Here is a 23,122-nt window from a genome sequence, read left to right as displayed (position 1 = left end):
ATGAACTGAAATAAGAGGAAATGAACGAATTTTCTTTCTCAGAAAGGAAACCCTCAACCCCCTTCCTTACTAATTTCTTCCCATTACTCCTAATCAGTCATGTTAAAGAAATACCACCCCTCACATGGTAAACACACTGTGGCAGAGAGTAAGCTGAGTGGTAAGGGGTATGCTATTACAAAGACACCTACACCTCTTCCTGTCCCTTTCTCCGACAATTGTGAAAAAATCTTTGCTGCCTCTAGCACATTCCTGAGCACACTTAGCCCTAACTTCCCAGTCCAGAAGAATCCATGCTTGTGCGCAACGGTGCAAGAGAACTTTAGTGTTTAATCTTCACTGCCTGCCCTTACCATAAGCTTCACCGAGGATGACGGTTTTTAAGGAATTACATAGTGGTTGATACAGCAAGGGACATGTGACAAAGAAAGCTCAGGAGGCCATAATAGGCTCTGACTTCTTACTGTCAGGTTAGGCGGCGGAGCTGAGGTGGAGCTATCTGCTACCTTCCAAGGTCACATAGGATACAATCGGCAGGCTGGTGTGGCTGGAGTGTGTCAGCAAGTCTGCATACTGCCGGACTTCCAAACCCCATCACCCCACCCCCACAAAGAACTCACACACCATCATCATTTTACCATTAATCATATCCTAACTCCCTTAATTCTCTTCCTCTATCTTTCCCTCCATCACAAAATCTTTAATATGGACACAAAATCTGATTCAATAAAGCATTATTGAAATTATTTATAACACTGTTTCAGAGTGGAATATGTAGTATACATTACACATTTTAACTCATTAGCTGGCTCTAACTAGAGACAAAATGATTAGGTTCTTGCTTAATTCTGTTCCTGAATGATTACATAGTTTAACTGACAAACAGCTTGTCCTTTGTCATCATAACTGGGGAACCATTACTAAATGGAGGCAATCTATTTGTCGGTTACACTGTGTAATCTATCAACAGCAGAGTTCATCAGCGGTCTAATCAGTCCAGCTCTAATCAGACGGCATTTGGTAGAATTCATTCAGATGGTCGGGTTTCTAGAGCTCTACGCCCTGCACCTTGTGATGGAGCTTTTAATAAAAAGTCCTATTTTTATGCAATTAATGCCCATCTATATAAACGAACAGTAACTTCAAATGTTATATTTTTTGCCAGAAAAAACTGAAATAATAAATCTCAGCATCATTTGAGAGGGCTCTGTAGAAACAAAGTCACATTTTTTATAAATCTTGGAGGGATCTGAATGCTGAAGTTCTTTGAAATAGAAATCTATTGGAGGCTTCTGATTAGTTTAGCTAAGGACTGCTTGCCAGGAGGTAAAGAAGCATGCCCCCCATCACGCAGACGACCAAGGACAAGGACGGATCATGGGTAGATTAACTACACACCCCAGGTACATAATCCGAAGATTCCCTATGGTGGTTTTCATGTTAAGCCACGACCAAACAGAAACAGAAAATATAACAAATGAGTTTCTTCCCCTGTAGTCAGGGGTCAAGGTAAACGGTGTCAGGAAGTCACAGAATGATGGTCAATAAATGTTCTTTCATAACAATGGTAGCCTGACCCCAATAAAATTAAGAAAGAAAAAGTAGTCAGCAATTGAAAGAAACCAGGCAGACTAGCGTGCGTGGTGCGGACTGTCAGAGCCTGCAGGATTGTGAAGATACAGAAACACGGTTTGCTTATGAGAAGGTTCAACTTGTGACTGAAACACTGGCTTGAGTGGTTCTAACTTACATGAATGCACTTTATGGACAAACCTTTTCTCGATTTGTCTTGCTCAAAGCTGTAACAAGGCCAGAATGTCTGGGCTGGTAATGAAATAACTTCCATGTGAGCAGCTTGGATATCAAACACAGTTTGAGAGAAGGAACTCACCAAAGAGGAATCAGATACAGAACAAGTCTCTGACTCTCTCACATACACACACAAAAGTGTGTTAGGATGTAAAAGTCATGTTTTGTTCCAAATTAATTTCATTTGATTACTTTTTCTAAAGTATTTCATAGCTATTAACATTTGCCCTATTCATCAAAAAAAGATGGCTTTTGCTGGATGATCGTTTTTTATTTCTAAATTCAAAAGAAAATCTTAAAAACCTCATGAGGCAGAGATTCCGTATGAATTTCCTAAATATGAAATTTCTAAATAAACAGAAATTTTATGAATTTCCAGTTTCCCATTTTCTCAGGGCTACAGCGGTGGTTCCTCCTGTTGGACACACTACAAACTTTGGCAGAGATGAAATGGGCAACTTGTAACTAAAAGGGCTGCATTATATTTTTAAAGGATTTGAGCAAAGTCATTTAACCTTCAAACATTTCCATCTGCAAAATGTCTCACTAATTTCCAAAGAGGAATACGGAGGCTCAGGTGTAAGGAAAGATCACATACAGACAGTCTCAGACTCTTTCCAGCCTGCACCCTGGCAAGACCCATTTGCCAAACCTTCCTTAGACAAGGCACAGAGCAGCCTAAACCCTCCACTGTGGCCCAGAGCAGAGTTTCTCAACCTCAGCACTACTGCTATTTAGGGCCAGATAACTCTCTGTTTTGGGGAGCTGCCCTGTGCACGCACTAGATGTCAGCAGCATACCCCGCTCCCCCACTAAGTTGTGATGACTCAAAATATCTCCAGACACTGCCCAATGTCCCCTGAGGAGTCAAATTCCAGAAGCACAGTACACAAGAATGCTGCTCCAACTATCTGTAGCCACAGATCCCATTTCCCCCAATGTGTTGCTAACTGATCCTTTTGTAAAATACAATAAAAATGAATTACTAAGAAAAACGATCATGCACTTAGATGCGCAGCAAGGCCAAAATGCTACAAAAGTTCTAAACGCTTCCTCACAATTTCTGTCATTATCTCATCACAGACCAGAAACAAAAACGTCTGCCGGCTGGTACTGTTCTTTGAGCCACACTCTGAACAGCACTGGTCTAGAATAAAAATGTCTTTGATCACAGGATGTCCGTGATTCAATTTTATCATCATCTAGGTGAACAAGTTCTATAATACACCTTATATAAAGGATACTTACGACAGAATTACACCTAAATCTTGAGTTAAATATTATTTTAATATTATATATAAATATTCCAAGTGTTCTGGTTGGGGGTAGTGGGGAGGTTATAGACAGAAGAACTGATACTTGCTAAACCTAGGTGAGGGTACACAGAGATTCATTAGCCTATTCTGCTTCGGTAGGTTTGAAATTTTCCATATAAAAAGTTCAAAGAAATTTTTTAAAAATTGTTTTCATGTTATTCTAAAACTTAAAATATCCCCATTCTCTTTCTGCTTCAAAGATCTTACCCTTTTTTAGGGAAACCATTTCTGATATGAGGAAGGTGGATTGTGTAATCGGTCTCAGAAACTAGAAACACTGTCTCAGAAATGCCCGCTCAGAGATGACTCAGGACTCCAGTGACTGGCCCTGCTGTCAGCCCCAAAAACGCAGCCTGGTGAGCAGCGGATTCCCAAAACCCAGCTCCTCTCTCTCCCAACCCAGCAGGCCCGCGCTGTTCACTCAGATGAGTGTCCAGAGCAGGGGCTTTCTTGTGCTCCTGTATAACGGGGTCATCTGTTTAATTGAGTCAGCATCTGTACCTCACATGGCACCTCACATGATAGATCCTCCGAGAATAAAAGAGAGCTCCAGGCAGCATCCTGAGGTGGCCCTGACCACTGACCAGAGGTCAGCCTTGACATGTGCTCCTCAGTGTGGCAGAGACTGTGAAGCCCATGCAATGTTTCCAGATTTTTTCATGTTCCTAGGAGCCAGCCAGTTCTCTTAGTAAGACTGGCTTTGTGACCAAAAGATGACTACCTGGTTCTATAAAACATCCAATTTGCAACAGACCTGCAGGTGGAATTAGAGGAGGGTTTGTGAGCGTGGCCGCCCGGGTTGCCATTACACACAGCTAAGGGGACAGATCTACAGCCCACCGGACAGCACGCCATATATCTAACAGTTCCTCTTAACGGCCCCGTTTCTGAAAGTGCATGTGCCACCAGCTGCACACCATCAAAATGTACCGAGTTTCCCTCTAACAAGGAGCCTTGCCTAGAAAACTTCTTTTACAGATGTTTATAGCTTTTGTGGCTCTTTACTCACCGTCTTATTTTTATAGCTGATGTGATCTTTCAACATATGACAAAACATACCCATGGCCTAGTAAACAATGCACCTAAAAATTATAACTCTTAGGGAGGCCGACAGAAAGCTAGGGGAATATTTAAGGCAGGTTTCTACATAACACTTCCATAATTGGTTTTACATTGTAGCTAATGGAAAACACACTTTCTATAAACTGGAAAATGAATTGCACAATTCACATACAGAAAACTAAAAATAAGCACAGCAAATAGCATATAATTTTTATATTAAAGTATTGTATACAGACTTTAAATAGAAACAAGAAGATGCTCGGCCCCTTTATAATTAACCCACTCTTGAGGCCCACAGAATAATGTGTAGAAGAGAAACGGCTGGAAGACAGTCCTGCCACTTGCACAGAGGGGGCGAAGTGCTTGTCTGGCATCAAGCAAGCACAGAATCTCCCAAACTAGCTCAAAAACTTCGTTTTCCTGGGGCTACAGGGGTGACTCAAACTGGTCCATTGGGAAGAGTCAGGTAAACTGACCAAACCAAACTTTCCTTCATATTCTCCTAATCTCTAGCCCAGTGGATTTCACTCCTGCCTGCACATCTGAATCACTGGGGAATGTTTCTGAAAATACTGATGTTGGGGCCAGCCCAGTGGCATAGTGGTTAAGTCCACACGCTCTGCTTCAGCAACCCAGGCTTCGTGGGTTTGGATCCTGGTCACTGAGCTGCACACCATGCTTATCAAGCCATGCTATGGTGGCATCCCACATATAAAAAAAGAGAGAAAGATGGGCATGGATGTTAGCTCAGCAACAATTTTCCTCAAGTAAAAAGAGGAAGATTGGTAATGGATGCTAGCTCCAGGACAATCTTTCTCACTAAGAAAATAAATAAATTAAAATATTGATGCCTGGGTCCCACCCCAGAGAGTCTGATTTAACTGGTCTGGGCTCCCAAGATTCTAATGCGCAACCAGGAACGAGAACTTCTGATCTGTCCACCATCCTCTCAAGCAACAGTTGTAATAATAATACTAATTACAACAACAGCGACAATAACTTCTATTTCTCCTCCTCCTATTCCTTTACGTCCACGGTACTACTGCACGTGCTAACAGACTGTCTACTTTGTACTGGCTGGCAAAGTGCTAGAAACTTTTAAGGATTTTTTTTTTCCATTTAATTGTTAAGCAATGCTGCAAATTTGGTATGGTTATTATCACTTTGCAGATGGAGAAACATAAATTGAAAAATATGACCAAGGTTACAAACTCAGTAGAGAAGGCAGACCTCAAAATAAGGCACTCTTACTCCAAGGCCTGTGTCGGAAGTTACTTTGTGGCTTCCTACCCACCCCAACACCTTCCCTTTTCTCCGAGGTTCCTGCTGGCACAACCCTGACTCCGGGCACATACCTTCCACCTGGTCAAGCACCCTGGAAGAGGAGACCCCCAGCTCAGTCCCAAGAGGGAATCCTGATCAGGCCGATAAGCCTTGGCTCCCAAACCTGCCTGCACATGGAATCACCTGGGAGCTTCGAAAACACCTGATGCTGGTGACTCACCCCCCCCCCCCCCCGCCCCCCCCCGCCCAGAGAATGCGATTTCACCACTTTGGGGTGTGGCTGGGGTCTTAGCATTTTTCAAAGATCCCCAGGTGATTCTAATATACAGACCTGTTTTGGAACCACTGGGCTCAGCCAGTGATGGCAATTGCATTTCCTTTGCAGTGATGGGTTTAGATTAGAGCACGTGACATGACTATGGTTACTGAGAAGAGAAAGTAAGTCTATGGGGATTCTGGAAGAGGATTCTTCTGCCTGTTGAGGCAGACCATGTACAGAGGACGCGTGAGCTGCTGCAGGCAAGTGGTGAGCATATGAGGAGCTGACTCAGGACGGCAGGAGAGATGAGAGGAACCTGGCCATGGAAGACATTGTTGAGATACTGCATTAACCAACCATGGGATGGCTCTACCTCTGAAATTCTTATTATGTGACAATAAATATCATCACGTAAGCCCCTTTTAATTAGGCTTCCAGTCACTTAGGCATGAAAGCATTCTACTGTCTCTATCTTCCCAGTCATCACACTATATTCCAATGGCTTATTCTAGCGAAAGAAAATATCTCTAGCTACAATGGAAGCATAACACCAGGACGATGAATCAAAAACCCAAAGTCAGTGGCTGGCTATTAAAACGATCATGTATATCACAGTCTAAGCACCCCACTCAAAAATAGGAATGAGTGCTCTTTTGGACAGCAGCTTTTTTCTTAAGACGCATAAAGGGAGTTAAAAAGGAGCTGAAAATATATTTGCTGATAAGAATTCTGAGAACAGTGAGAATTGTGCATTGTAAAGAATGTTCTTTCTAATTCTTAGAAGAAAAGGAAGGCTGGTTAAGTGAAAGAGTGTTATTATTTAAATTATCTAAAGGAAAACTACTTCCCTGCATAATAACTAATTGTTTAGATATTTTTTTCTCAAAAATCTTAACAAAAGAAGACATTGTATGAACAGGAAAATTTTATAATAAGGAAAACATTATGCTCACCATCTTAAAAAAATGAGAAATCAAACTTTGAAACATAAATGTAAATTATAATGAAAATAGAAGGGAAATAAATATGATCAAAATTATAGAGAATATAAGGACAAGATAAAAACATATATATACACACAGACATATATATAGCGTCCAAGGCAAAAATGTGGAGTTTCAAATAATAATCGGAATGGAAGCCAATTAGGGAAACAAATCGTCTGAGTTTGTGAAAGCACAGGTTGCTAATGCAACTGCCTTATTCTCTTGTCATATACCGTCTTCAACATTTTTGTTTGTTGTATCCTAAAAACTTGCTAATGAAAATCAAAGTAAGTCTTACAAGTTTAAGACAGCCTAAACTTCTTTTGTATGTTCCAGGGAGCTTTATTTACCAACGGAATGTTCTTGAAAAATCTGTAGTCTCAGACACAGTAAACCACCACCCAAGGCACTGAGGAAGAAAAATATTAATTACTTCCTCTAAAAAGGTCCATTCCTAGACTTGAACTAGTACTTTAAGCTTACAAACCAATTGATTTAAATGTTTCAAGTTCTATTTACAAGCGAGCTGACAGCAGTCAAGATAATTCCCACAATTAGATGATGACGTAATTGAAGGTAAATTCAGGAGCAAGTCTCCATGGGTATTGAGCAGGACATTGCGTCAGGAACTGTGGGAAACACAGCAAGGCTTAAGACGTGGTTCTTATCCTAAAGAAGAGTCCAACAGATTTGAAAAGCAAAGACAGGGCAGATGGAGTCAGGGTATACTTCTTCACCAACCTTAGCTTTCACGGCTGCACAATTTGAAAAATAATATGTGGCACATACCAAATATCCCTGTCGATTTAGGGGGCATTATATAGCGGTACAAAGAAGGATGTGAAAGGAGAACTCAATATAGTCACAGACTCTTACATGTAGAAGGCAGATCCAATCAGTCCACAGGGAATTGATTTAATTCAACTTGTCTACTTCCAAAAATAACAAGCATGCTTCCTGACATATGTGATGGTGGCAAGCGTAATCCATCTTTGAATAAAACCATAAAGTTTATTCGGAGGTCTGTAGGAGAAAGGAATTATGGAAATGTAAAGCCTTAGAAAAGGGATATCTAATTCTAAAGAAATAACATACTTATCCCATTACACAATTTTGAAAATAATAAGAACATAGCAGAAAGGTGCTATCACATGTGCAACTAATTCAGCCACGGCCAATGGAGCATTCACTTCAGCCAAGTTCATGTCAACAGGTGAAACACAACCATCATGGAGCGGGCAGAAGTCAGAGGAAACCGTATCATCAACATAAATTACATCTCTGCATCAACACACTGCACAGATGGCAGGGAGCTAGTAGCATAAACCTGCCCTCTTCAGACCTCAAACATGCTGGAAAAAAACATCCTGTCTATTTGCACAGGTGAGGATTCCACGCACAGTTGTCCTGGCAGAGATCTTGCTAGATCTGAATGTGCTCAAGTCATAGAATGTTTGACAAAAGGTCAGTCAGCATAAAAGGTTAAAAATAAGAAGATGACACAACAGGATTACTGTAATAAATGGGGACATTTTTGTTTTCCAGATTTGAATATCATTAACCTCTTTTAATCCCAAAGGTAACTGCAGAATATTATTTTTATTCATAAAATTAGCATCTTCACTCTTTACCCCTTTCATCCGATACAGTTTTGTTCTGAAAGTAAATTTGATCTCAATCTTCTTTCACAAATGGGTGAGGGTTTTTTGTAATCTCTGGTGGTACTACACAGACTCCAGCAGGCCGATGTATACTTCAAACCTTCTGCCAAATACCATTCCCACCCCGCCAAATAAACCCACATACTATCATCAGCAGTAACCAGCAACAAATCAGATTTCACTTTTTTGGGTAAATAACGGTGACTTTTTACCTACTAGCTTCTGATTCTTTTGGGATCAGCATGATCCTTGAGAAGGTACTTCTCAGTAATTTATTTCAAGAACCATTACTAGTATGACCAACCATCCTCATTTACCTGGGATCAGCCATGTTTTAGCTCTCAATGTCCCACATCCCAGGAAACTCAGTGTGGGGCAAAAAGACAAGATAACGCCACGTTGGTTTCTATATTAAATAGCAACACCTGAATTTAGAAATAACAGCCCATTGTAATGTCCCATTTAGACACCATCCAGGGAACTCTATGGACCATCCCTGTAAATTTACTCAGCAGTCACGTGATAGGGCAATATACTAAAGAGGAAAGATTCTACCAACAGGAGGCCGCCTAAACTCCCCCGTCCTCTCTCCTGGTCTCTTATACCACCTACAAAGTCAGTCTATACTCTCACTGGCAGAATGAACTAGGCTACCCAGGAAAAGGACTGACGATCCCCACTGAGAAGAGTGGCTTCCCCCCCCCAGCTGACAGCAGTTATGAGTCCTGGCGGCACAAGGACGAAGGATGGAAGGGAGGCTAAGAAAACCAGGGCTTCAGGGGGAAGGGCCAGGTTTTTGCTCAAGCCAAACAAAATGCTTTTTCCCTCAAGAAGGCGGTTTTTGTTTTGTTGTTTTGTTTAAAGGAAGAACATTTTGACAGAGAGAGCTACTTAGGAACTGTCAAAGTTACTCAGAAATTGTCCAACTCACTCCCTCAGAATATAGTAGGTAAAAGAAAAGACTCTTTGAATTGAGGCAATTTCCTTGTTTTTACTAAACTCCAAGTCACAGAGAAACTAATGGCATCACAGATCTCAATTCTGAACCATTCCTTTGCATACTGAGATGATCATGTTTTATTGTTTTGATTCTTTACATTTATTCCTTGGTGTAGATATACCAATCATTCAAACATATAAGAAAAGAAGTGCAGTATACTCTGAGAAATTTGTTCTCTCTCTTTCTATAACTGCAGTGACATGGCTTTTCTACTAGTAGCCTATATCCTCTAATCAAATCAACATAAATAATACACTTGGCAGAAGACTCAGTTAACATAATTCTAATTTTGCACACAAAGGAACTAAGCCACAATGAGGCCCAAATGCTCAGAGCAAGTTCAGTGAGTGCATGCGTTTTTTTTCCTATCAAATAAAGCACAGAACCAATCTCCAAAGACCTCTCTCCAGACAGGGATGAAAGGACATACACTGGTCATCTCAAGACACAAAAATGAGAGTGGGAATGTGGACTAAAGCAGGTCTCTGGGGCCTCAAGCCCAGAACTGCACGAAAGAGAACAGACATTTCGCAGGCAGCAGCCACAGCCCTGGCAACAGCTCTTAACAGGACAGATGTTGGAAAACTCACTCATGTCCTGCCAATGGGGAAATAGAAACAGAATTTAATACTTAAAAAATTCCAAAGTCAGCCATTGAGTCATAGATTTCTTGGTGATAAACTGTCCCGTATGTTAAAGACTATATTGTAGATGGTATGTCATTTTTTTGGCAATGACTTGGTACACTGTTTACATGTCTAAAAACACATGTTAATCTTAGTTCCTTCCCTTCTGTTGCCTTTACAAAGCTAAATATATATAATAGATCCAAAGCAGTCAGGCACATCACTTTCCAGCAAAATGTTAATTTTAACTTATACTGGCACAGTGAACCAAATATGTCCATTCACTGAATAGAAGGAGTAGCTGGAACAGCAAACCACACACATGAGAAAGGTGCATGTATATTTGTACATGTATTTATATGTGTGACATATATATATATACAGATTTGATATATATATGATGACAAAAATTTGAGTTAAATGGAATTAATTTACTGTAACGCATATTTATTGAGACCAGTCCTGGGGAAACCTCTAGAATTGTCCCCACTGATGTGCCAAGTTCTGGGGCTGGGATCCAGCCTGCATCTAGCATGAATATTCAGGGACGTTTGAGACCTGGGTCAAGTCCAGTGCCATAGACTTTAGGGCCGGGCAGCCAGGCACTCAGGGGGCCTCAAGGGTAGTCCTAACACTTAAGAAGGTTCTCAAATGTCTATCACTTCTTACTGAAGCAGAAAGTGCTTTACACTCTGAAAGTACCACTGAGGAACCTCAGACCATCAGTTTTCCATCATGATAAGTATCGGTCCTTGGATGAGTGGTTTATGTCACTCACAACTTGCCCAAGCTCAACCACTGACCCTGGAGTGAAAAGCTTCAGATCTGATTACCAGTCCCCAAAGGCTCTTGCCCATTCCTCCTGCTTCAGGATCTCCAGAACACCACGTCTCGAATCAGTAATCCATCCCATGCATCTGTTACAATCCCACATCAAGGTCACAAGCAATCAGCACTATCATAATCACTGTAAATCAGAGTTTTATAAAGGAAAAGAAAAACCCTAGGAACACAAGCCACCTGTCTGATATGTCCTTAAAGTATAAATAACATTTAGTGACAAAACGTATTTGAGAAATTGCTCTCAATTCTGGTTTATATTATTTCTACTTACAATCTTGAGCATAGAATGATATAGGAAACTAAATTGAAAAAATAAATATATGTAAATATTATATATTTATATATTTTATATATTTATAAAGTTATATAATGTTAAATATTTATTTTATATTTAATTATATATAAACTATATCTTATACAATTATATACTTATATAGAATATTATATATAAATATATATCTTCTTTCTGATTCTGATTCCACACAATAATGATTTCAGAGAACACTTAGTTACATTTAATGGTATGCAAATATTCATAAAAATAAAAAGACCAATTGGTTTTTTCTTTAAGTGAATGTCTGCTTTCATTTTGCTGGGACATGATATCACAGAACTTGGTATATTCATTTCTTTTGTACAAACTCTTATCTTTCACTTTCCCGCCAAGCAACACGCACGCCATGGACATATTCTGTCTAGTGTTGCGTTAGAGGCATGGCATTAACCCTTGAATATTCATCCTTAAATACTTTCTAGAAGAACTGAAGGCACAAGAAAAGGGAGCACCCTCATTACAGATTTCCCATAATGAGGAGATCAACTTACTAAATAGAAAACATACACGAGAAATACGATTTAACTGGAGCATACCTAAATCTGTGACTAGAAAAAAAAAGAATTCACAATTGAGAACAGAACTGAAGGTAAGATGAGAACAAAGGTAAAGAGTGGAATTTTACAAGTACGTGTTTAAATATTCCTCTGAGCTCAAGCCTGCCCGGAAGCTATGACTCTAGGACCCAGAAAGGGGATTTTCTCTCCAGTGAGTCGGGATTGTCACCGAGCGTAAGGATTTAGTCTTAAGCATAAACTGAAGAAAGAGACAGTCTCCATGTTTCTTGGGTAAGCAGGTTTTTACTTCAATATAAGTACAGTTTGGGTCAGTCAAACTGTAAATGATATTCACATTCTTAGAAGCACTAACTGTCTCTTTTGAAGTGAAAAAATAAAGAAATCAAAGAATAAAGCTTCTTTTATGGAGAAAAAGGGAACATCCATAACTATAACTTAAACTCAAACCAAAATAAATGATCTCTATCCTAAAGGCCCTCTGTTTCTTTCAAGAATTTAAGAATAATTTCCACTATAATACCCAGAAATACTGAAATCAAAGCATTTAAAAAACAGTCACAACCTCCTTGAGATGAAGGCAATACGACTGAAAGGCCCGATATCTCCTTCGAAGCCACAGTTCACACGGCCTGACCGCTGACCTTGATATCAACCTGCCACGTGACCTACTGTGAGTCCTGCTTGGCCTAGATGTATCTTCCTGGAAAAGAATTATACCTAAAATAGCCATCTTCAAGGATCTGAAACATTTTTACACTGAAAATGCTGTTTTAATCCCAATGATGCAGAGAAACTGCAATATGAGGGATTTAGGTAAAATGTGAGGAGCGAATCTCTCTCTACAGTGAAATTTCACTTATTAAAACGGATTCCAAGGGATAAGAAATATCCCTCCCTGTTAGCTTTCAAAATATTAACAATATTTTACTGCAAATAGCTTAAAAAACGCAAGTGAAGGGAGAATGCCTGTAGAGGTCATACTGGTACTGCTGAATAATTTTCTATGAGGGGTGTCTTTGTGACAGTTGTCTTGGAGCATTCTCCGGTAAGACACTTTACAGCATGGATCCTGGGGACCCTGCAGTGGGGGGCAGGGAGGGTGGGGAGCAGTGGACTCAGGAGGTGCTGCAGCAGCAAAGAGCTGTTTTTGAACTGAATGAGAAATCAACACCAGCTTTCTTAGAATTCTCGTAAAAGATTTGTTCATACAATATGGGACATAATCCTTTGGAACTTCTGAATAGATATTTACAAAATAATAAAGAATATGGTCTTTAGTTATGAAGAGATCTAACTTCCAATCTGTGTGCTGCCCATTACTAGCTGTATGACTCTGGACAAGCTGCTTCACCTCTCCCAGCCTTACTCTCATGTGTAACGTGAGATATTATACCTATGTCGTAGGATTTTGCTTATCATAATGCTTGGCCATAATAAGAATTCAATAAGCATATTTTATATATTATATTAACCTGCCTTCTTTTAGGTATTATCAAAATATGCATAGGAATAATACCATTCAAAATTGAAAAAGGCACACAAATTTTGAAAACTTAACTGGGGTGATTTTATGAAGAAAGGAAATTATGTATGAACCTCAATACAGCATTGTTCTTGAAATCTATTAATGAGACCTTCATAAAAACAGGGTCCTTTATTTCAAGAGTCTTATGATACTTCAGTAATTAAATCTCCTGAATAGAGTGCAAGATGAATATAAAATTCTCTGAGAGAAAATAGTATAGAAAATATATTACTTTTCTAAGAAGAATGGTCCTACTTCTTTTAAAAATTAATTGTATATTGCCTATCTTAAAAACAAAGAAAAATTCTCTTTATTCATTTCAAACAGCACGTACTTTCCTCTAAATCCTGAAGTATATTATTAAAGTCTAAAGATAATATTGTGGTGGCAAAGCAGCAATCAGCTTAAATGCTAAATATTTATAGAGATTTATTTTAGCTAAATCTGAAACTGCTCTACATATACTCTTTGTTGATATACCAAGTTCACAAAGGGGTTCAGCAGACATCTCTGAAACAACTACATTATTATTACAAACAGGGCTACCCAAGCCAGGAGATGACACTACCCCGTCCCAGCCCTTACAGGAACAGGTTCAATTGGATATAGGAACCCCCAGACAATGTATCAAGTTTCCACTGAGGGTGCCATGGGAAATGAAGAGACAGTTGGACTAAAACGCCACTGATCTAAAGTCCCATGATTTGCACTTATTGAATTGACACTGAATAGTCAGTTCAATAAATACCTAATGAGTTCTTACTGCGTGTCGCCGAGGCCTTGCAGTTCCACCAAGACGCGAGACATTTTCTCAAGGGCTGGGTAATCTGAGGGAGAAAGTGACACAGAGGCAAGCGCAGTACAAGGTGGAACATACAATGACAGTACATAGGAGCCCTTGGTCATCCAGCTATGGGATGGATGGTCAGAAAATGAGGGAGGGGTCAATTCAACTAAGCAGAGATCTTTTTAAAAAATCTATTTATGAGTAGAAAGCCAGGTGACAAAGCAGACATTCCAGTCAGAACAAGCGTAAAAGCACTGCATCGAGAAAGAGAACGGCATGAAATTTGGGATGGTAGGTAACATTGGGAAACACTCTGCCTTGTATTTATTCCCCTTTTTTAGGAATAGAAACTAATTTTATTTAGTGTGGCAACAAGCTCAAGAGAAGAAGATAGCTCCAGAATCCCTCATAGCTATGTGTGGTCATGCGACATTGTTCTGGCCAGTAAGAGGCAAGTGGAAGTTGAATGGAACTTCAAGAAAGCTCGTAAATGGAAGTGAAATCAGCTTGGCCACATCCCCAGGTCCCTCCCTGCCTCCTCTTTCCTGTCGCCTGGAATGAGGATGTGACAGTAGGACGACCAACAGACATCCTGAACCTCGGATCCTTGACAATGGAAGCCACGTGCTGTGAACGGAGAAGCAGAAAAACGAAGGCAGCCCTGATGATTTTGTGAAAGCTGCCAAACTACCAAACTAGTTCAGGACTGCCTGCCTCTGGACAGTATGAAGAAACCCCTACTTGTTTAATTAAGACACCAGAGTTGGGTCTCTGAGACCAGCAACAGAAGCAATTCCTGAACCGAGGTTGCTGAAACAGTAAGAGAATAATTCTGTGAGTGGGAGGCTGAAGCTGTAATGGTCACTATAGCTGAGACATTCAAGAAACTGACTACATATGTATGTGTGATGAGGTATTCAGATTGATTTTCAACTGTCTGAAAACAAGGGTAGGAGTGAGTGAATTAAGAGGAACTTCTCAAGTCTTCCATGAACGCATAGAGATTATCTAAAGATTGGTAGCTGAAATTAAAAAGGTAGAAGTTACATAGTCTATTTTCTATTCTTAATACTAAGTATATCATACATAGTTTACATGATTATTGGGAAGATTTCAAGATTAGAGTACAAATATGTAAGTATCCAACTCAGTGTACAGTATATAATGGTCAATAAATAGTCATTCATTCTAAAATGTACTTATTTAGTAATTACACAATTTATGTTTTATATATTTTTAGAAACTTCATCCTTCCCACATTAATAAAGACTTATTTACAAGGTTTCCAATCTTTACAGAGAAGATACATTCCAATAATAATAATAATATAAATTCCTAACTATTAAGTGAATTCTATTTTCCCAGTAACTTATATTTTAAAATCAGATGCATTGCTTGAAAATAACTTTGCTCTCTGAGGTAATAAAAGACAAAACAATACGCAGGTCATTTCACAATAAGATATTTTTAGAAGAGGTAATAATTTTATATGAAATATTACTAAAACCCAAAATATAACAACTGTAAAATGATATACTATACCTACTCTATGACCGAAACCATTACTGTTTCCCTTTAATTTCATGACCAAACGGATTTGAGGCAGGATAACGTCAAAAAAGACCTCAGAGAGAGAGAAGTTTCTGGACTTGTGGATAACTAGCTATACCAATCTGACTTAAATTCGCTTATTTCTAAATGAGAGAGTTGGATCATGGCTTTCCAGCCATAATATTCTGTGATTCCAGACTGTACTAAAAATAAGTCACGAACTGCGAAGGAATTTCAGACATGTTGTGCCCTATATTTTGTTCTCACAGTAATAACTACAGCCTTAGCAATTAAGTTATAGTTTATTAGTCTTAACCTGCAAGATAGTTTTTGTAACGTATAAAAAGTGAAAAAAGATGTTAGTTCAGGGGATAGAGTTGCTTGGAGTGAACATCTGTCTTTATTTCACAGTTTTGTATTTCTAATAAGCAGGAGATGCCCAGGATATTTTTGTTTCTCTTCTCCCTTCATTCCCTCACTGGGGAAAAAGAAAAGCCTGTGTTGACTCATTACGACCCACAGCATCAATGGTACCTCCCTGTCTCAGCACAGAAAGCTCCTCACTCTCTTATGCAACCTGCCCACGCCCAACCTACGCTCCCATTCTGTCCAACACACACACTGGGTTCCACCACTGAGTTTCTCAGCAACTCACACATCACAACTTCACAACTTTGCACATTGCACTCAGCTGATTTGGCACGGCCCACCCCCAACTCTGTTGCTTTTCCTAGAAAACTCATAATCACGCTTTCTGACCCAATTCAAACTTCTCCAGTGAACTCTCCCTGCTCTCCCCCGGGGAAAGTTAGCTGCTATGTTGTCCATGTTCCAATGTTCCCATCACACATTGTGCCTCTCTCTGAAAGAAGGTCTAATTTAATCAGGTAAGTGTCCGTCTCCCTTCCTCGGTACGCACAGAACTCCTGGCGGCTGAGACCAGGTCTTAGAAATTTTGTCGTTTCAACATCAGGGAAGGTCTATTTAGAAAGTCCATTGTGACAGGAAAGATACAGAAATACTAATAAGGATAAGTGTACAATTATAAGACGCACAATTACATTGCTGAATGACTGAATGAATAATGAATGAACTAAGGAAAAAAGAACATGAAAACTATGACACAAAAGTGAAAAAAGTGAGCTAATATAGTATAATTAAGGTATCAGTAAAAGTCCATGGCAGAGGTGGCAGCGAAGGCTGCACAGAAAGTGATGGCTGACCAGCTCTAAGGAGAGCCACATCTTCACAAGAGGAAGAGGGAGAGGATTAAAAAGAAAGAGGCCAGGAAACAGGATTATGTTACGTGTACCCTTAGGAAATACTGAAGCAGATGTTCAAAAACGTGGCAAGCTTTGGGAGGACACGTGCTCCAGCCTGGCTGAAGCCCAGAGTGCGTGTGTGCTCACGGAGAGAAGGGCGGACATGGGCAGGCGGCCCGGCCAGGAGGGCACCGGGCACCTCAGGCTACGCCGTCTGGGCGCCAGTCTGCAGGCCTTGAGGAGCCACTCTGGGGTTGCTTCTGTTTGTTTTGTTTTCTTTAGTAACTGAGACACATCAAAGTCGACCTTTTTAAGTATTATTGTGGCAGCCGGACATGGGATGGATTAGACTAGGATTTCTTAAATTGTTTTGTAGACACTAGACCCAGTGAGATGTAGAAGAATGAACACACACACACACACACACACACACACACACACACACATACACACACTCATATACTCGCTCTGCTGAAATTATCTTGGCAAATACTAGGTTACACAAACTATGAGAACTGTCTTTTCTGCTGGACTTCTCCGAACCTGTAACATGCTTATAGACTGCGGGCCTCCAAGAGGAAGACGGCGCGTGTGACTTTCCGCGAAATGCTGCAATTCTTCCTCTCCCTTGGCTTTGGTGCCACCTCTTTCCCTTGGTTCTCCTTCAGCCTCTCGGCTGCTCCTTGGTTTCCTTTTGAAGCATCTTCTGCTGCTCAGCCATTTTCTGTTCATTCGGTGGAGACTTCACGAGTGAGCTTTCTCCTCCCGCGGAGTACCTCTCACCCCTGTCTCTCCTGACAGCTTTCTCGGCCTGCGTCTGTCTCCTACAGCGAGGCAGGTGCCCTGCTCTGTGGGTTTACAGCTCCCTTGGGTCAGTTCTCTCAGGGTCCTTGCCAGGCGCTATCTGACCAGCTTCTCCCCCCAAATCCTTCAGGGCCAGAACTTTTTCTAAACCCTTCCTTGAATACACAGCACGTAACACAGAAGTTGACTCAATAAAATTATTTGGCCAACTGAGCTCAGCAACTCGTCGAAATCTTAAAAAGCTGTAATTAGAAACACACCACATTACTCAAAGTTTCTTTAATCAGGAGTTCTCTACATATGCAACAACTGTTTGAAGTCACTGTTAAGCAAAGTTAAATAAAAACTGTCACAGAGTTCCCTAACATAAATTCTTTTTTTAGATTTTTAGACATTATGTGAGATTATCAAGAAAGGCCAGATGTCATCATAAGTATTTGCAACTTACAACACAGGGATCTGATTTAATTTCTATTGTTCAGGATAATAGCAACATAAGTTAACCCAATATTCCATAAATAATCCCTTCAAATGACATTCTGTCTGAATTTTACATTGCTCATAAACGCAAATGATAAGCAGCTCAAAGCTTCACCAACACTTCAGTTAAAATATCACGTTGATCCCAGCTGTGGTGATAGTCCCTGAGGACTTGTGACAGATGACAATAAAAAAGGGCACTTATATGATATTCATCTTTGTGTTACTGTACCCTACTGGAGGAGGAAAGAGTGGATCACTTAAGTTTGGAACAGCTCTCCAGTCAGGTCTGGAAGGTAGGTGGGAGATAGAGCCTTCTGATTTTAGACACAGACTTTTTTTTTTTTGCATTTTGGTGAGGAAGATTGGCCCTGAGCTAACATCTGTTGCCAATCTTCCTCTTTTTGCTTAAGGAAGATTGTCTCTGAGCTAACATCTGTGCCAATCTTCCTCACTCCTTTTATCTCCCCAAAGCCCCAGCACATAGTTGTATATCCCAGTTGCAAGACTTTAGGCACAGATATTTAATTCCTTGTTCTAAAGCAATGGGAAAAAGAAGGCAGACCAAATGCAGACTAAGAAAAGGCCACTGGAAAAGTCTTCACTGTTTCTCCAGGGATGGTTTGCCTGGGAGTATTTTCCTGAAACGCTCTCTTATCCCTGCCCCAAACTACCTGGGCAGAAAAATCGAGAGTTATCAGCAGGCTGAGGAGAGTCCAAGGAACCACTGAGCGCTGAGGAGAACCAAAGAACAGAAAGATCTCTAAGATGGAAGAGCAAAGTTACTTGATGATCAGAGTGGGGCTAGAACTGGCCAGTAGTCAGTGAGAAGCAAAGAACTTAGCAGGACCTGAAAAAGCCAGAACTCTGAGGCCCCTGACCTTCAAGGGCTTCTCAACAGCCCTGACAGTTAAGTCCAAACACTTTCCTCCTGCAGCCAAAGAGCCGTCATCGTGTGTCCTCTGCTCACCTTGAAAGCCTCTTTTTTCACTACATCCTCTATATACACCGAGGTCCATCACATGAAATTACCTGAAACTCACAGGCACCTTGTGCTATATATATTCCACCATGTACCCCTACTGCCTCGTACAGCCCTGGCACACGGTACGCTTCATAAATACCCAGGATCTAAGAGGGACAGCTTTAGATCTAGGGTCACAACCTCAAAGCCTTGGCATGGCGATATACTGTGAATAGTTGTAAAGTGATTTCTCATTAATAATAAAGTACAACAGCTTGTAAATGATCTACTTCCTTTTCTACAAATGAGTTGGGTTTTCATGTTAGCTTCTAACAAAATCATACTCACTCATTTCCGCCCCAGATGCTGTCCTGTGTGAGCAATAAGCAGCAGCAGTTAAGGCTGGAGCTTGAAGAAGTGCAGGGTCCACGTGTGGCCTGAGGCACACGGCCCACCTGAGCTTCGTCTGTCAGGTGTGTCAGGGCAGATAAACTGAGTGGGAACGGCTCCATCAGAGGACCACAGACCTCTGAGAACAAAGTCTTTACAGACAAGATGACAAGAACAGCCCAAGAAGGTAACAAGGGAAAAGTGGGCCCAGTGCACACGGAACGTCAAGCACAGAGCAACAGGCGTGCAGTCACCTATTCCTGGCCCGACAGAGAGAACTGCCTCCCTCTCATGGTGACGTGGAGACGTGCAGAGGAGCAGATGTGACAGAAGAAGACAACCAGCGCAACAAAGAAGAACCACTGTGAGACAGGAGAGGGCCATGCCAAAGGCCCCAGCACCTCAGGACTGGTTTGGTGTCCGGTTGGATACTGGGGACCCAGTACTTTCTCGCTTCATCACTTTGCACACTTGTTATAATTTATTATTTAAAATAATGTCTTTAGTGTTCATCTCTGCTGATGGATTCAAGGCAGGGCCTCGGACACTCAGTCTCCAGCACAGAATGGGCACATCACAAATATGTGCTGAACGCACCCACTCTTGTCTTCTCACAGCTTCTGAGCAAGGGAAGGAATAGCTGATGAAGCAAGAATTACACTTACTTTGATAAACAGACTGTGAGCTCCACTGAGGGCAGGGACAAGGTTAGGTCTGTTTATCACTATATTCAGCTTGTTGTGCACTGCAGTCATTCAATAAATGTTTGTTGAATAAATGAATGAGTGAATTCAGACACCTTACTTAGCTATATTTAGCTATATATTTGCTGAGTTAATTTGGTAAACTTAATATAGTTTACTTCGGATATAATTCCACTTCATTCACTCAAAAAATCTGATAGCCCACTAGGTGCCAGGCACACAGATGCTGGGGGAAAGGAGGTATAAGAATCCTGTCCACATGGAAGGCAAACCTAAAAAGCAGGAACATAACAACAAACCATAACAATAAATTTATTAAATTCACAAACAGAGTATTTAAACACTTAAACCCATGATTGCATTTGCCAGACCACTAGCCCCCGCAACAAGAATTACACACCAAAGGCCCCAAACAGGTCTCATTCCTGATTTTAATTCTGATGGATAACTCAGTTTTAGACTTTCTGGTTGTCATTTAACCTTCTAAAAAGTACTGAAGAGACATTGTTATGATGGTGATGAGACTATTTGCTTCAGCCATCCCAATATCACACCAATTATAAGGCCTACTATTTAAAAAGACAGCTCTTAATTGACCTCCTTTATACAAATTAGTGGTACACAAGCAAATCTGCCATCAGACTTTGGATCTATGAATTCAATAGCATATAAAGTATCACGAGAGCCTTAAAGTTCACTCGTTTCCAGGTCTCTAGAATCTTTTTCAGAACAGCATATGCCTTTCTAAACAATTGTTAGTAGTATTTTTTAAACTGAATCTTAAGAATTACATTTTTCCAGTCACAAAATCCAGCTCCAATTGCTCCAGGATGACGTCATGATCCAACAGCTAGCTTCTATTTAGGAACATTACGTAAGTGCTCGCTTTAACACTTTGTCCAGAAACATCAACCACTTTAAAATACAGGAGCACATTACACACTGAAAATTGTACTTATTGAGTATTGTGCAATATTGAGCACTTGTTCCAGTTACCTCCTGCTGCATAATAAGCCGCCCCAAAACTGAGTGACCTAAATAAGTTACTATTTTTCAAGGTTTTGTGGATTGATTATGTATTTTTTTGGTGGGGGGTAGTGTTTATGGGTTTGTGGACTGACTGTTACAGAGGCATCAATTCTCTCTCTGAGTCTCTCTAGTAGTTGCAGTCTGTTGGCTGCAGCTGAAGCCATCTGAAGCCTCAACTGCCTTGGTGTCCAAAAAGGTTTATTCACATGGCTGGCGGTTTGTATTGGCTGTTGCGTGGAGTGCGAATCTGTGGCCTCTCCGCATGACTTGGGGTCCTCACAGCATGGTGGCTGGTTCCAAGAGATGCAGGTAAAAGCTGCAAGGTTTCTTATAACCTAGCCTCTGAGGTCCTAGACTATCACCTCTGCTGCATTCTACTAGTCAAGCAAGTCACTGTGGCCAGCCCAGACTCAAGGAAGGGAAGCCAGGCTCTACCTGTTGATTCGGAGAGCAGCAGGTGCATATAAGGAGGGAAGAAACTGATGACAACCATTTTGGAGACGACCTTATCACTCCACTATTATAACTAACGCACATTCTGTTTTAGATGGATAGCACTAGCTTTTTTTTCCCCCCCAAAATCAAGTTAAGCATAAAAAATATAGAATGAAAATCTAAGTGCCATTAAAAAACTCTGCAGAAAAATCACATTTGATGCTTAGGTCCAGTTCAATCCTTCACATCAATGTAACTCTACTCTTGTAACCCTAAAGATAGTGAAACAGAATTTAACTCCACAAAAGACTTTTGTCTGTTTTCCTATAGGATAATTTACCTACCCAATAAATTTGTCGAGAGTATGAAATCTAATTTATTTTAAGTTTTCACCTCTTTCTCTCAAAGCCTATGCAAATTCAGGGAACCACTCATCACATTTAGAATGCCTGGACCAGAAGTCCTAATCTTAGGAATGTTATTTGGTGTGCCAGGAAAGTATTCGTAACCAGGGACCTGAAAACTTCTTTGCTGGTGAGTTTAATAGAGCTGACTAGCTCAAGAGCATAGTTGCACAGAGAATAGGAAGAGGGGCACTCTGCCAAGTGGGTTGATGACCATCAAAAAGAATTTTCACAAAGAAGAAAATGGGAAAAGAAAAGGAGAAAACGATGCTTTCAATCCCCAAAAAGGAAGTTATTTTTCAAATGGTCTGATTTCCCCTTTTACAAAGGAAAGGCAGCTTACTGTGATAGAATAAGAATGTTCAGTTTCATGCAGGTATAGTTCCTGAGCCAAATAAAACACAATGGGATCTTAAAGCCATTTATCTTAAATGATTCGTTTGCAAGGCATATAAAATTCCCCAAGAAACATGCAAGTTCTAGAAACAATAAAAGTTTTATTAATTCCAAAACCAAATTAAAGATGTTTACAAAATAGTGGCAGTGAGCCACATCCTCTTGTTCCCACAGCACAAAAGCTGACGAAGTTTAGAAAAATAAGAAATGAAAACAAATTTCAAAGTTTCCTCTAAAATCCTAAGAAGCTTTTGAAGGAAGTTATTAAATTTGTTTTAATCTCTTCCTCTTATCTAGATGTAAAAAATAGCTGAGCATGCTCCTCAGGCACTTGACCTATGCAAGCGCGACCCCAGCGCCGCCTCCTCCTCTCCCTCGACCTCTCTCTAAATCTACTAGCTACTCTTCCTGTCTCTACTGGAGCATCACCATCCCCTGAAGAGCCCCTTCTAGGCATCCGAAGATCATCCGGGACTCCGCCCTATCCTCCACCACCTGTATGCACCACACGTCCAAACCTCATCAGTACTATTTCAAAGGTGTCCCTCACATCTGTACCCTTCTCTCAAATTCCATGGCCACCTAGTATGGGCTCCTATCTAGCTCACTTGGCTCCAGCACGCCTCCTGACTGAGTGTCCCTGCCTTTAGTCCTGCCTCCTTCAACTCACCCTCGAGGAGGATGACTTCAGAG

General features: G+C 40.6%; 1 protein-coding gene across 7 annotated transcripts in view; it reads right to left on the bottom strand.

The window, feature by feature from the left end:
• The window catches only part of PRDM5 (PR/SET domain 5), a 186,330-nt gene that overhangs the window by 20,078 nt on the left and 143,130 nt on the right, over positions 1-23,122 (bottom strand). The window contains exon 14 of one of the 7 annotated variants that reach the window (XR_011436212.1): positions 7,593-7,739. The exons of 5 other annotated variants lie outside the window; for them this stretch is intronic. Coding sequence is in view for 1 of the 2 variants with exons in the window: in XM_070259697.1 (XP_070115798.1) it covers positions 7,728-7,739 (12 nt within the window). In the remaining variant the exon portion in view is untranslated. Of the gene's footprint in view, positions 1-7,592; positions 7,740-23,122 lie in introns of those variants that run through there. One more of the 7 variants, XM_070259697.1, reaches the window with a different exon arrangement.

This window comes from Equus caballus, chromosome 2 (assembly GCF_041296265.1).
Source record: "Equus caballus isolate H_3958 breed thoroughbred chromosome 2, TB-T2T, whole genome shotgun sequence".
Lineage (NCBI taxonomy): Eukaryota > Metazoa > Chordata > Mammalia > Perissodactyla > Equidae > Equus > Equus caballus.
Note: the sequence above shows the minus strand (reverse complement) of the source record. Positions and strands in the feature narration are given on the sequence as shown.